The 13,828-nt window shown below is 34.1% G+C and overlaps 5 protein-coding genes across 5 annotated transcripts; 2 read left to right on the top strand and 3 right to left on the bottom strand.

The window, feature by feature from the left end:
- Nucleotides 1-86: 86 nt before the first annotated feature.
- On the top strand, nucleotides 87-769 carry TVAGG3_1028330 (galactose-binding domain-like family; the record flags this gene model as incomplete). Its single annotated transcript, XM_001308872.1, has 1 exon — nucleotides 87-752. The coding sequence occupies one exon, from the start codon at nucleotides 87-89 to the stop codon at nucleotides 750-752; it is 666 nt and encodes a 221-aa protein (XP_001308873.1).
- Nucleotides 770-1,196: 427 nt separating this feature from the next.
- On the bottom strand, nucleotides 1,197-3,755 carry TVAGG3_1028320 (dolichyl-diphosphooligosaccharide--protein glycosyltransferase subunit family; the record flags this gene model as incomplete). The annotated part of the gene is made up of 1 exon (XM_001308873.1): nucleotides 1,250-3,316. One exon carries the CDS (start codon nucleotides 3,314-3,316, stop codon nucleotides 1,250-1,252), a length of 2,067 nt encoding a protein of 688 aa, XP_001308874.1.
- Nucleotides 3,756-4,364: 609 nt separating this feature from the next.
- On the bottom strand, nucleotides 4,365-5,447 carry TVAGG3_1028310 (E2F TDP 2 family; the record flags this gene model as incomplete). The annotated part of the gene is made up of 1 exon (XM_001308874.2): nucleotides 4,722-5,414. One exon carries the CDS (start codon nucleotides 5,412-5,414, stop codon nucleotides 4,722-4,724), a length of 693 nt encoding a protein of 230 aa, XP_001308875.1.
- A 2,550-nt stretch (nucleotides 5,448-7,997) lies between these two features.
- On the top strand, nucleotides 7,998-11,832 carry TVAGG3_1028300 (ELYS protein family; the record flags this gene model as incomplete). Its single annotated transcript, XM_001308875.1, has 1 exon — nucleotides 8,013-11,780. One exon carries the CDS (start codon nucleotides 8,013-8,015, stop codon nucleotides 11,778-11,780), a length of 3,768 nt encoding a protein of 1,255 aa, XP_001308876.1.
- A 165-nt stretch (nucleotides 11,833-11,997) lies between these two features.
- Nucleotides 11,998-13,739, bottom strand: TVAGG3_1028290 (ankyrin repeat protein family; the record flags this gene model as incomplete). The annotated part of the gene is made up of 1 exon (XM_001308876.1): nucleotides 12,224-13,600. The coding sequence occupies one exon, from the start codon at nucleotides 13,598-13,600 to the stop codon at nucleotides 12,224-12,226; it is 1,377 nt and encodes a 458-aa protein (XP_001308877.1).
- Between the last annotated feature and the right edge of the window lie 89 nt (nucleotides 13,740-13,828).

The following is a 13,828-nucleotide window of genomic DNA, read 5'->3' as shown; positions in this document are numbered from 1 at the left end:
GATATATTGTTATTTTATACACCAAACTCTTTGGTGAATTCTAAATTTCTGAATGAGTTGCACTTTTCAATAAAAGTGTCATTTTTATGTTAACATTATTTTCTGTCAATTGTTTAAGCCTTAATAGTGATGGTATCTTCAGTAAAGTTTATAATAGCAAAATTATAAACATCTATGCCAGTGGATCATCAAAACAATACATCAACGGTTCAAGACAAATTACAAAGCCAGAGTACGCAATTTATCCATGGGATAAGACATACGACTGGTGTTCTAATTGTGCTCATACATATTTTGAGCATCCTTATATTACTTTTTCACTTCAATCCAGAAAAATCAAAATAAAAGGATACTTTATTAGATCTGGCTGCTGCTACGAAGAGGGGTGCTGCTGCGAAGACGAATTCTACCATAGATGTTTTGATTGCTGCTTGTATTCTTGGTCATTGCAAATTTCCGATGACAATGTCACATGGAAGGACGTCCACAAAGTCGAGAAGGATAAAGAAATGAGGTTGTGCAAGGAGAAAAGCTATGAATTAGATAACACTTACACTACAACTTACGTCAGAATAATTCAAAATGCTCCATGTCCAGGATATCCTCCATGCATAGCAATAAATAAATTCGATATATTCGGAGAAGTCGTTGGCGAACAAGTCGAAGAAGATTTTGTTTCTTACCACGATGATGACGAAGATGATGTAAGTATTATCGGACATATATCACGAAACAACGTAAAAAGCGAATAGAATAAAAAGTTCGTGAAATATCATTTTATTTACGATAATTTTTTAAAAAAAATCGCGAAAAATCTGCTTAATTAATTGAATCAAATGCTTTCCACAGTATATTATTGCAAAACAATAATAAGAATTCTCATGGAGAATATTAATATGTGAATATATACTAGAAATAGATAATACTGAAATCCATGATTAGATTTATATTAAAGCATTTAGAAATGTTTACAATATTTCTAAAGTATTCATAAATTATGCTCAAGTTTGATTTTAAATGTTATATAAGTTGAAGTTCGAGCATCTTTAATAAGTTTAGACTTTAAAGATTATACAGACGTGAAACCCAATAGATGCAATCGCTAGTAATTGGATTAATGAAATCAAATGTATTTCTATAAATATTAATTAATCAAAATAATGAAACTTTGAAATTATCAAAATAACTTAGAGTAATTTTATAATTGATATGTTTATAATAACAAAAAAAATGTATATATTCCTTTATATTAGTATACGCGGTTCCATTGGGGATCATCGCCGACTTTGTATATTCTGACAATCCAGTTCTTTGTTGTGAAAGCTTCTGTGAACTGTGACATTGATATATCTTTGATATTTGGAATAGGAGTTCTTCTAGTCATATCATAACCAGTAGGGAATTGAGGGTGTGGCTGGTAGTACTTGTAGTTATTGTAGCAGAACTTGAACATCATAGAAAGCGTCATATTCTTTGTCATTGATTCACCAACGATATGTCTATAAGGAATCTGATACATTTCACCTGTGATGTTATCAAATGTTTGGTGTGCAATTCTTGGCATCCACAAGAACTTGTTGATATCATCACCAGAATACTGTGCGGCACCTCCGAAAATAACTAACATGTACTTAACATTCATAAGTCTTGCAATTCGCCATGAAATTGGTTCTGGAGAGGACATGGCCATGCCAATGATGCCAATGTGAGTGAAATTGTTCGTGTTGCCATCAGCAATACATCCTCTGTTACCCATACTAGTGATCTGGTAGCCGTAATCCCACCAACTCATTATAATGTCGTCTCTGTGCGTGTTTTCGGTCAACCATCTGTAGCCTTCTCTGTAATCATCAGATGTCTCGACACCGCGTGGTGTCATGATGTTGAAATGAAGGTGGTCGCCTGAATACGAGTAGCAGGCGAAGTGCGTGGCGTGGAGAACGCTGTGTAAACAGATAATAAATGTTATTATTATCATTGTAAGGGAAACTGGGTGTAAAAATGACTTTGGTTTAAAGGATTCGCGAAGTAGTTGATGAATGGCAATGCCTGCAACGAAGACTAATGCTGGAGTAAAGACTAAAACTAATCGAACCATAATAGAAGCGAAATATAAAGTTGAGAAGCCGTAAATGAAGAGTAATAATAAGGTTTCGGCGCGCTGTAGTTCTCTTTGGTCGTTAGTGTTTTGTGTGCGAATGAGAGATGAAATAACAATATAAGCACCAAGAGGGAAGAAAAAGATGAAGAGCTCGCAGTCGGAATAATACTTAACCCAAGCAGTAGGCTGGTGTTCGGCAACGGAGTTGATAATTGGAACATTCTTCGAGGCATAAGTTGGATCGAACATTTGGAGAAGACGGCCGGAGAATCCACCAAGAAGACCTGTTGACATACCAACGGTGATCATAAGTAAGAGGAAAGATGGGAGAATTAAGATGGATGTGATTCCGACAGAATTATAAGTTGTTGGAGAGAAGTGAGACTTAACAAATGTAAAGAATCCCCAAATTTGCATAACAATGAATGTGCCAAGCATGGCAAAGTGCTCTGGTTTCTTAAGGATTTTGTCGCCAATGAAAGGAACTTGGGCTGTGAGGATTGAAGAAACAATAAACCATATGGAATATGTGATATGAAGGCGCCAGGAGTATCTGCCAATGGCAACAAGGCCTGCAGCAAATAATGGGATGCAATTTGAAACAAAAACGTAGCCACCCCAGGTAAGAGCAAGATATGAGTATGCGAATGCAGCAAGAATTGAAAAGAGAATGGAACCGGACTTCAATGCAAGAGCAAATGTGTAAAGTGATAAAACAATGATAAATAAGCCAATGCACTCGTAATCATAGGCACCACCAACACTACGGCTGATCATACCTGGAATGAAACTAGTAATGGCTCCGAATAATGTTCCTAATTGAGCAGATCCGACAAGTTCTCCAAATAAGAAAGCGACAAGTACGGACAAAATTGAAACGGATGGACCCATGGATACGCAAATAGTACGAAGATCGACAATAATATGGATTTTTTGAAGAACCCATTTGGCAATGGCAGATGTATACATTAAGCCAGGATATGCTGTTTCTCCTACTGGCCTTCCTTGAGGGTACCATGAAATATTATCAAACCAGCCGAGAAATTCATATAAACCATGGTTATCAATGTATTGTGTACATCTCCAATTGAATTGAGGATCAAATTCGTGAATAAGCGGCTCATTTATAACATTAGCGAATTGACGTATAAGAAACGCAAGTAAACAGCTTAAAAGAAGAGTAATAAGCTGAATAACTTTTACTACTTTTCCCATTTTTTTATAAAAATTATAAAAGTGATAACAAATCATCAATTTTACTTGGTCTTGATCATAGAAAACTCATGAGTTTTGCAATCAGAGTGTTAGCTAGTGCTTGTATTATGAGGACGAACTATCTTATAAAGTATAATTTTGTAAATGACTCCAGTGAGTCACGATGTAAATCCATTTGATCCTCAAAAATATGAATCATTCACAAACCATGCCACCTTCGTAACCCACTCACATATGTAATCCTCAACAATAAGAATCATTCATAAATGTTATATTTGTATTTTTTTGCAAATATTTTAAAATCCCTTTTCGATCAACATTTAAGCCGAAGTTCAAGTAGTATCTTGAATGAGTTTAGATTTTAAAGGTTGTACAATCATGAGCCCAATATTTCTTGAATAACATTTTGGGAAATTTATGTTTAGAGTCTGAAACTCCTAATTTAAAATAAAAATTCAATTTTATTATATTATTTTCCCTTATGAAGGATTTCTTCATCATAATGAATTTTTTTATTTTGTCATTTGAGAAAAAATGGATAATGGATATGTAAATTCTATTCACCATAATGTGAAAATTAACATATCATTAGTAATAGATGCAATCGAGTGTAATTGGATTTCTCCAAATTAATTTCTCCATATTTTTTGCAAAAAAATGTAGATTTGAATTCTAATGTATAGTAAGTTGCATGTTTTATCATTCGATTATCGACCGAATATAAAACCGAAAAGTGGAGAAAACTTTCAATTGATATTTCTCCAAAATTTGTCCCTGAAAACCGATAAATGTTTTTAATTGAGAAATCAATTCTATTTAATGTATACAATAATTTATCCAAAATCGATAAATCTCAAACAAAACTTGAATTGTAAGATTTTGAGAGTTTATTCGTTCATTTATTGTTAATGGGTAGATCATCTTAATTATAAAGAAAGTCCTTCCCCTTTCATATCTATTTATGTTTTTACAGATTAATTTGATGTCATTCTAATTAAGGTTAGCTTTCGGAAATTTTTTCAACCCTTTTGTGAGAACTTAAGATATTCAAATCGGTCAAACAGCCGCAAACATAGACTATATTAAAGGTAATGTATGCATATGAAAGCAAATACTTTCGAAAAAATAATGTTAAAAAGTAGATTTTAGTTGTTAGAAAGAAAATAAGATATAATATTTCGGTTAAGAGTTATCACAATAAATTTAGAGTCGTCTCGGCTTCATGAACAACAATGAAACTCATGCTGTCATATGATAATTTGAAGAATTTTCGACCTTCTTTGGAGGTAATTTAGATAGGATTCGGTTAAAATTGTAGAATCCAAGATGCATTATTTGAATAATTAAGCCAATAATATGCAGACAGAAAGAAAATTTATGAAAAACAAAAGAAAAAATGTATAAATTAAGCAGCGAGGTGAGAAGCGAGATCATCAACATCGAGAAGGACGGAATCCTGCTGCATTGACTTTATCGGTGCCGGAGTATTTAACAATTGTTCGATGGTGAATGGTATCTTTGGCTGAGTTTCTTCTATTCTGAAATACTCCTCAGGTAAGCTGATCTCGCCTGGCATAATTGTTTTCTCAACAACGGATGCTGCTTCGAGAATGTGTGCAATTTGATAAAGTTTACATGTTGTTGTTTTGGTGCGTCCATTTTCTCTTGATAAGTAATTACCAATATCCTTGATGTTAATTGTCTGTGAATTGAAAGTGAAGAAAGATTTGATGAATCTAACGGTGAGTACGGAAATTGAGATGCATTGATCAAAGTTGTTTTCTTCCTTTATGGATGACTTCTTGATCTGTAAGAGCATTTTCTTGAAATTAGCTCGACCATACCAAACCATTTCATCTACACCCGTTTTTTTGCAGAAATTAAGAGCTTCGAGAACATTAATTACGTCATAAAACCTTCTGCGCTGAAAGTGGAACTCTTTGCAGAGATGGATAAGGCTGCAAGTAGAATTTGAATTCTCTTCAACATAAGCTATGAATTTTTTAATTGAGCTTGCGAAGTTTTCCGCTGATTTGCGCTGCGAATGAGCATCAAGAACTGCAGCATCTAATTGATAAAGGAAGTCTGAGTCCTGCATAATGGAAAGGGAAGGAAAATCACTAAAATATTTGATTTTTCAATAGTTTACATGATTTTTTTGAATGAATAAGACCATTCATCTTTTCAATTTTGACCTCGCTTGTCAATTTTATGGCCACGTTTATTCACAATGATCATATCGGTTTCCAAATCATGAGTAATATATACTCTACATATATTTTAGAGAAAATTATTCGAGAAATTCGTTTCGAATAAAATTTTTGTTAAAAATGATTTCCTGCAATTCATTGCACACTATACATTGATAATAAACTTATTGAATCCTTTTTAGAACTTTTCATTATTATCAAAACCAATAAGATTGAAATCGGTCTCTGATTAGTATTTATCTTTTTATGATAATAAAATCTGAGTGAGTATAGAATAGATTTCTCTGACTGTCAATTTTTACAGATGGATAAAACTGTTTTTTAATTCAATTTTTCTATTTTCCACTTTTTGCATGCAAACAACGAATATTAATTAAAGGAAGTAGCAAAAATCTATGTTACATGCAGAAAGGAACATAATTCGAAATTTCTCATCTCATTGTTTGGATTGGAATTCTTACTAAGTCTTTGAATAATTCATACATATAGCTTGATTCTTTATTTGTAGGCCAATCTTCAACGACAGAGTTTCCAATGATATTGCATATAAGACTCAATTAATTTCTCCACACAAAATTTTCTGAAATATGTTAATAACCAATAATATCTATTAAATTTAACATATGGAGATCACTTTTGTTAGCATTTCAAGTTCCATCGTCATAATTCATGAATTTTTTATCCATTGTTGCGAGTTCAGTTTTCATCTTTATTGTTTTTAATTTTTATTGCATTTTGCATCAATTTTATGATACTTCAAAAACATTGCAAGCTGGATATGATATTAAAAAAAAACTCACTCCTAATTGTTAAGAAAGTCAATCGGAATAGATCCACAAGTTCACTAACAAAATAGCATGACAGATGAAAAACCTATTTATTAAGATTGAAGAACCTAACTGAAAAGAAAATGATATTTTAGTTTGAAAGAAAAAAGTGACTATTTTTTACATGAGCGAATGAGTGATCTTAAATGAGCATTCGCACAAGAAATATACTATCATATGGTAAGTTTGGTCCTGATTACTAGTTTCTGGTGTTACATTTTGAATTTTGGAACAAAATTTGACCATTTTCAAAAATGACGCAATTTCAATTTCTATAAGACTGGCCAATTTGTGCAGATAATGATATGTTATTCCACCTATTTAATAACAGCATCTCTCCAAGGAATTTGGATAAAAAAAATAATTAAAAAGCAGATTCATTGCAAAACAATCGCGTATTTGTATTTTCGGTGTTTGTTTTACATAATTATATTATTTTTTTAAGATATTTTCAATAATGAATCCATTTTTGCAACACTACATTATGTTGATGTCTTCTATCAAGTTACAATGCACTTACAATTGTGTTTTCACTCTTATACATTTATAACCTTGATTATTAAAATCAAAATAAATTATATATCAGCATATCACAGAACCAGTAATGATTTTCGCAATCCATGTTTGTAGTTGTCCATTCCTTTCTGATAATCACTTCATCTTTTTTCCAAATATTAAGATAAAATTTTGTTTTGAGGTTTTTTTATTTATATCCCTAAATAAATGATTTAGGAATTGGTTTTGTTTACTGTTCCGAATATTCCGAAACATCATATGAGCTAAAATAAACTTGAGTTAAATTTATTTATTATTCCGCGTAAGTAATTGAAAGAATTTGAATATTTGAGAAGATTACAATTGTTTTTTTGAAAAGTTGTCAAATGACCTGCAACAGAAATATTTGATCTTCTAGATGGAACGAAATTGATTTGATATATAAATGTATAAAGGTTTTATTGATCGCAAACTATGTTTTTGGAATCCATAATTCCCTAACCACTGGATAACAATTATTTTTTGGCCCCTGGAAAATTGATGCTTAAATATACCAATTGACTGTGACTAATTGTTGAGTATAATTTTTGATCAAAGAGTAGAATTTTACTTCAATTTTTTTAATTCGCGATAGTGTGATTTTATTATAGTATTCATTAGAATTATTTAAACGGATTTTGATATGCAAAAAGATAATGGTGCAAAAATTAATCGTATATTGATTGGTATTAAAATGATACTTTATTACTGAAAACATTTGAATGCATCTCACAGATAAATCAATTCAAAAATTTGATGAAATTAGATGTCACTTTTATTCAATACGATGACTTGAAAGAAATATCATATCCACGACACTAATAATGAAAGGTTTAAAAATTCAAACAATATTGATTTTCTGTTAAATCAAATTAATTTTTTTGAAATTAATATAGATTTCAATATCATTGGCTCCACATCCAAAAAATTGCATCTAAATTTTCAATATTAAACCATTCAATTTTGCTAAATTCCAAAGTCCCCTTCAAATAAAACCTAATTTCTTATTGGGAAATCAAAGGTTCATAATCCAATCTCATTATGCAAAAGTGATTTAAAAAAATTGATTTACTTTTCAAAGTGAAGTGAATTTACATTTTATAGAAATTTTTTAGAAAACTTATAATGTCGAAAATATTAAAGGAAGGATGGATTATTAAGCAAGGTGGACGAATTAAAACCTGGAAGAAAAGATGGCTTGTATTATTTCCAGGATCGGCTATCTATTACACAGAGAAAGGTAAAAAATTAAAAGGTTCATTTACAATCGCTTCTAATTCCATTATTGCCTTAAATACGACAGTTAAGTATCAGCCCGCTTTTCAAATATCATGGCCGAATCAAAAAAGAGCCTATGTAATTCATGTTGAAACGCAAGATGAGTTAAATTCATGGATGGATAAATTTAAAGAAGTTGCAAACATTAAAAGAGCGCCTACTGATGTCTATATTCCGACTTCCGAAGAAGTTGTGATCAGAAAATCAAGAGACGTCGTTAATACCGATAATTCCTCGTCTAAACACGCTGTACCTGCTAGAAGGCCTCCAACAAGAAGACCTCCAACGCGAGTGGCTCAATCTAATAATGCATCGTCGTTTAAGCGCGATATTCCTAAAACATCGAATATACCGCCTCCCAATGGGGCTGCACAAAGCGGCAAGGATGAAGATAATGAACCTCCGTTGGTTGAATTAAAGCTAAATAATGTAAACGCTTTTGAGGCCGTTTTAGCAGCCAGATTAGCAGAACGTAACAAATCGGGCAAGACTGCTGCAGCAGGTAAACTACAACCTTCTCAATCTCAAGATCAATACAAAATTCCGCTTGTTAAGCCAGCACCGCCCTCTCGCCTCCACACTACATCACCACCTCCTCCGCCGTCTCCTACGCCTTCTAGCCCACTCGCAACTCCAAAAGAATTTGAATCGAAAGTTGCGGCTACCGGCGCAAAATCGACAGCGAAAGGAGCATTTGCAGGCAGGGTAAATGCTGCCAACAATGAAGAATCAAATATTGAAAGGACAGGAAATCAGAATTTGAAAAATACAATCGGAGGAAATGCGAAAAACGCATCACAAGAATCATTTGGAAAGGCAGATAACAAATCTAATGCGATTTCGCCTCAAAATCAAGCAAATATTTCGAAACCATCAAATACAAAAGAACAAGCCGCAAACCCAATATTACGCAATCCAAATCAACAGAAATCATCTTTACAACAAGAAAATTCTGCAAAAGGAAAGTCAAATATTTTGCAAGATAATATCAAAAGTCCAAACAATCAACAAACATCAGACGCGAATGCAAACCAAAAGAAAGGTGTATCTATTGTTGTTCCACTGCCTGTTAGTGCTACCGAAGATCAAATGAAGATTAAAACAGTACAGAAAGTTCTTAATTACAGAGAAGAGTTGTCTGATGAAGATTCAGACAAGATACAATACAATGGAGATAAATTCAAGCTTCCTCCATCAAGCAATGAATTATATCAATCTCCTGATCACGAAGCTGAGGAGAAAATCTACAACGACATCTCCGCAAAGAATCCTGAACAATTTGCTAGCTTCCACCCACCAGATAACACGAAATCAGACAAAAAACCGCTCGGAAATAATATTGCACTTCCAAACCCCGTTTACGTGCCAACAAAGTTCGAAGTCAGCGATGAGGATGAAAGTAATACTCATGAAGATAACGATTCTTCGAAATCCTGCAGTCAGATGAAGATGATGATTCTGCCTCCGGCAGAGAAACCATCCCAGGGACTTCTCAAGAACTCAAATCAGATGCCATTAATTCCACTACTGGTAAACAAGCCTCCTCCGCCACCAGGAGGACCGGTACCATCTCCTACAACGGCCAAGCCAAAGAGAGATGACGATTTCGAAACAGCTTCCACTCCATTTGGTACAACATTACGTAGACGCAGCGATGTATCATCGGAATCGGTAGTTCCAAAGACAGATGTTCACCAGATACCAGGACTTCCTCCGGAATCCGTAAAACAGAACGAATTAGATGCATTCAGAGCGCCTTTGAGGCTTATCGATGATGAGCAGCCGCAGAAGCAGCCTTACAAGCCACAGCCATTTGTACCTGGACAAAGATTCCCTCCGTTGGAGCCAAATGCTCAACCACCTGCATTTCCACAAGCAGCTCCAAGTCAGCCGCCGCCAGCATTCCCTGCTGCAGCGCCAAACCAGCCGCCGCCAATGTTCGCACCGGCAAATCCAAACCAGCCTCCCCCTTCGTTTGCTCCCCCTGCATTTCCAGCAGCAAATCCGAATGCTCAACCCCCTGCATTTGCTCCCCCTGCATTTCCACAAGCAACTCCAAACAGTCCTCCTCCACCATCTGCTGGTGCAGCTCCTGCTCCACCGCCACCAGCTGTTAATTTATCAGCTCCTGCACCACCTCCTTTGCCAAAGAAGGCAAAGAAAGAGTCATCGAGCTCATCATCAGATTATTCAGATTCTTACTCATCAGATGACGAAGAAGTCTCTGATGAAAGGCCAAGACACCGCATAGCTCAGCAATACGAAGAAACTGAAGAACCGAAGAATTTAGTAAATCTTCCACCACCTGTCGAAGAAGAAGTGGAACAATATCAATATCAACCTGAAGAAAGGGATGATACTCACGTTTACGACGACTACAGCACTCCTACTCCAGCTCCTGCACCAGATACATCAAGACCTCCACCTCCAATGGACGGAACGCCAATAATCAGCGCCGCAGACTTAAAGAACTCGAGTCTCAAGAAGGTGGAAAGGCCAGATAAGAAGAAAGAAGAAGAAAAGCCAGGATTTGTCAAACCGCAGCTCAGAAAGGTCCAAAGAGAGGAACCTCCGCCAAAAGAAGAAGAAAAACCAGCTTTCTTGCTTCCAAAGTTGAGAAAAGTTGTAAAAGAAGAAGCACCTCCGAAACCAAAGGAAGAAAAACCAGTTTTCGTGAAGCCGCAACTTAGGAAAGTTCCTAAAGAGGCAACAAATGCTAAATCTGGTAAAAACGAAACAGAACAGAAACAAGAAGAACCTCAACCATCTGAGCCGAAGAATGATCAGAATGAAGTTGTTGAGCAGCAAACCCCTGAAAAAGAACAAATTTCAGATCAAATTCCAAATACAGAAGAAGAAAAGCCAAGCGAACAGCCAACAGAAGATATACAACCTAAAGAAGAGGAACCGAAGCAAGAAGAACCTCAAACAGAAGAAATTGAAAAAATACCAAACGAAAATTTGCCAAAAGAAGAAGAAACAAAGGTAGATGATGAAGAACAGCAACAACAAGAACCAGAGGAACCCGAAACTAAGCCAGAAGAAGCAGTTCCAGAAGAATCCCAAGAAAATGAAGAAAAACCACAAGAAACAGAAGAAATTCCAGCAGAAACAGAACAGAATACAGAAGAACCAACCCAGAATGAACCAGAAAATACAGTTCCAGAGCAAAATACAGATAATTCCAAACAAAATGACGATTTCGAGTATGTCCAAACCCCATTTGGCCTTCAGAAGCGTCGCAAGAACCAGCCACAGCCCAAGAAAGAAGAAGAACCCACCCAACAGAAGAAAGAACCCCAACCACAAGATAATGATGAATTTGAATACGTACAGACACCATTTGGCCTTAAAAAACGTCGTAAAAACCAGCCACAGCAGCCAAAGAAAGAAGAGCCAAAACCTGTTGAACAGAAACAGACAAATGAACAGAAGAAGGAAGAAACTCCTCAGGATAATGATGAGTTCGAATACGTGCAAACTCCTTTCGGATTACAGAAGAGAAGAAAGAACAAACAAACAAAGGAACAGCCGAAGGAGGATAAGCCTTCTGATGGAGGAAATGTGTTCGGTGTTAAATTGCGGAAGTCTGTTGATCCATTGTATAAACCATAAGCGAAGAAAAGACAATTTTTCTTTTTCTCTAAATATTTTATATTAACTTTAATTTTTCTCTTTTCTTTTTCTCTTTTCTATTAACTTGATTTTTCCCTTTTCTTTTTCTGTTCGATTAACTTTATTTTTTCTCTTTTCTTTTTCTGTTCTATATTAACTTTAATTTTCTCTTTCCCTTTTCTTTTATATTAACTTTATTTTTATCTTTCCTTTTTCTGTTCGATTAACTTGATTTTTCTCTTGTGCAGACGACAATGATAAAATTAATTCGGACAAAAAGAAACCTGATATGCTTGTCATTTTCATATCATAGAATAGTTGTATTTTAATTCTTTAATATATCCCACAGATCAGACAAAATGGCAGAAAAAGTTCACCATTAAAAATTAAAATATAGTTTGAAAAGTTGACTAAATGAATTTTTAAATAAGTATATGATTGAGTTAGTTAGCACAAATAGTTTTTAAGTAATCTCTTACTTTACCTTTTGCAATCATCATTGCAGTTTTACCATCATTATTCTTTGCTTCTTTATTAGCTCCAACTGAGATAAGATATTGAACAACTTCAAGTTTATCATTTTCTGATGCCCTAATGAGCGGAGTATATCCAAGATTATTCTTTGCTTCTTTATCTGCTCCAACTGAGATAAGGTATTGAACAACTTCAAGATGACCATGCATTGATGCACAAATGAGTGGAGTATATCCAAGATTATCCTTTGCTTCTTTATTAGCTCCAACTGAGATAAGATATTGAACAACTTCAAGTTTACCATTTTCTGATGCCCAAAGGAGTGGAGTATATCCATATTTATCCTTTGCTTCTTTATTAGCTCCAACTGAGATAAGATATTTAACAACGTCAAGTTTACCATTAGATGATGCCTTAATGAGTGGAGTATATCCATAACCATTCTTTGTTTCTTTATCAGCTCCAATTGAGATAAGATATTCAATAACGCCAAGATGACCATTTTCTGATGCACAAATGAGTGGAGTATATCCAAATTTATTCTTTGCATCTTTATCAGCTCCAACTGAGATAAGATAATTAACAACTTCAAGTTGACCATAAGATGATGCACAAATGAGTGGAGTATATCCAAATTTATTCTTTGCTTCTTTATCACAGCCACATTCGATAAGTGATTGAACAAGTCTGAGATTTCCGTTTTCATTTGCTAAATGAAGAACATTACTCTCAGGATCATATTCATATTTTTTAGGAGCAATCTTTTGCCAAAGTCCTGCTTCGATTGATTTTGAAATCATGTCATGGTTTCCTTTCGAAGAAAGTTCATCAAGGAATTTGTAAACGGTTTCGAAATCATTAGATTCCTTAAGTTCTGTAATTTTAGTTAAAATATCTTGTGAATGATTGTATTTTTCATTAGTTGCTTTGATAGTTGTATCTTTGGTCGTATTTTCACTTGCATTTTCATTTTGAAACGCTTTGGTTTTATCTTGAAATATTTCTGTTTTGTTCGTAGAATTGTTTATCACTTGCACATTTTGTTTTAAAAAATCTATAATACCATCAAATATATTGAATTTCATGTATCTTTTCACAGAGTTAAGAATTGAAACAACTTCTTCGAGATTTTGGATACGAGCATTTGCCTTCCGTGTACAGATATATAATTCTTTGGCTTTGAGAGTTGATGAAGATTGTTTCAGAAGAGTAACATATTGATCTGCTGTCAAACGTGAATATTTCATGATTGTTTTGATAGCTTCGATATCAAATGTATTGAATAAGTTTTCATTATTAATATAATCGCTGATATGAGCAGCAATGTATTCGAAATCCAGGCTCATATTTTCGTTTTTTTTTTGACTTGAAAAAAAATCGTAACTTTACAACTCATGAGTTTAATTAATTTCTATTTTGGAGAAAAGAGAATTTTGAAGTTAAGCAGCTTGTAATTTATTTTGGAGTTTTCGAAGGTTATTTTCGCTTAGAATTTGTCATGTAGATAATATTAATCCTCAATGATTGAACTTCCATAACATAAGGAAATTGATTGATTGATTGATTGATTAATA

Source organism: Trichomonas vaginalis, chromosome I (genome assembly GCF_026262505.1).
Source record: "Trichomonas vaginalis G3 chromosome I, whole genome shotgun sequence".
NCBI classification, from domain to species: Eukaryota; Parabasalia; order Trichomonadida; family Trichomonadidae; genus Trichomonas; species Trichomonas vaginalis.
Note: the sequence above shows the minus strand (reverse complement) of the source record. Positions and strands in the feature narration are given on the sequence as shown.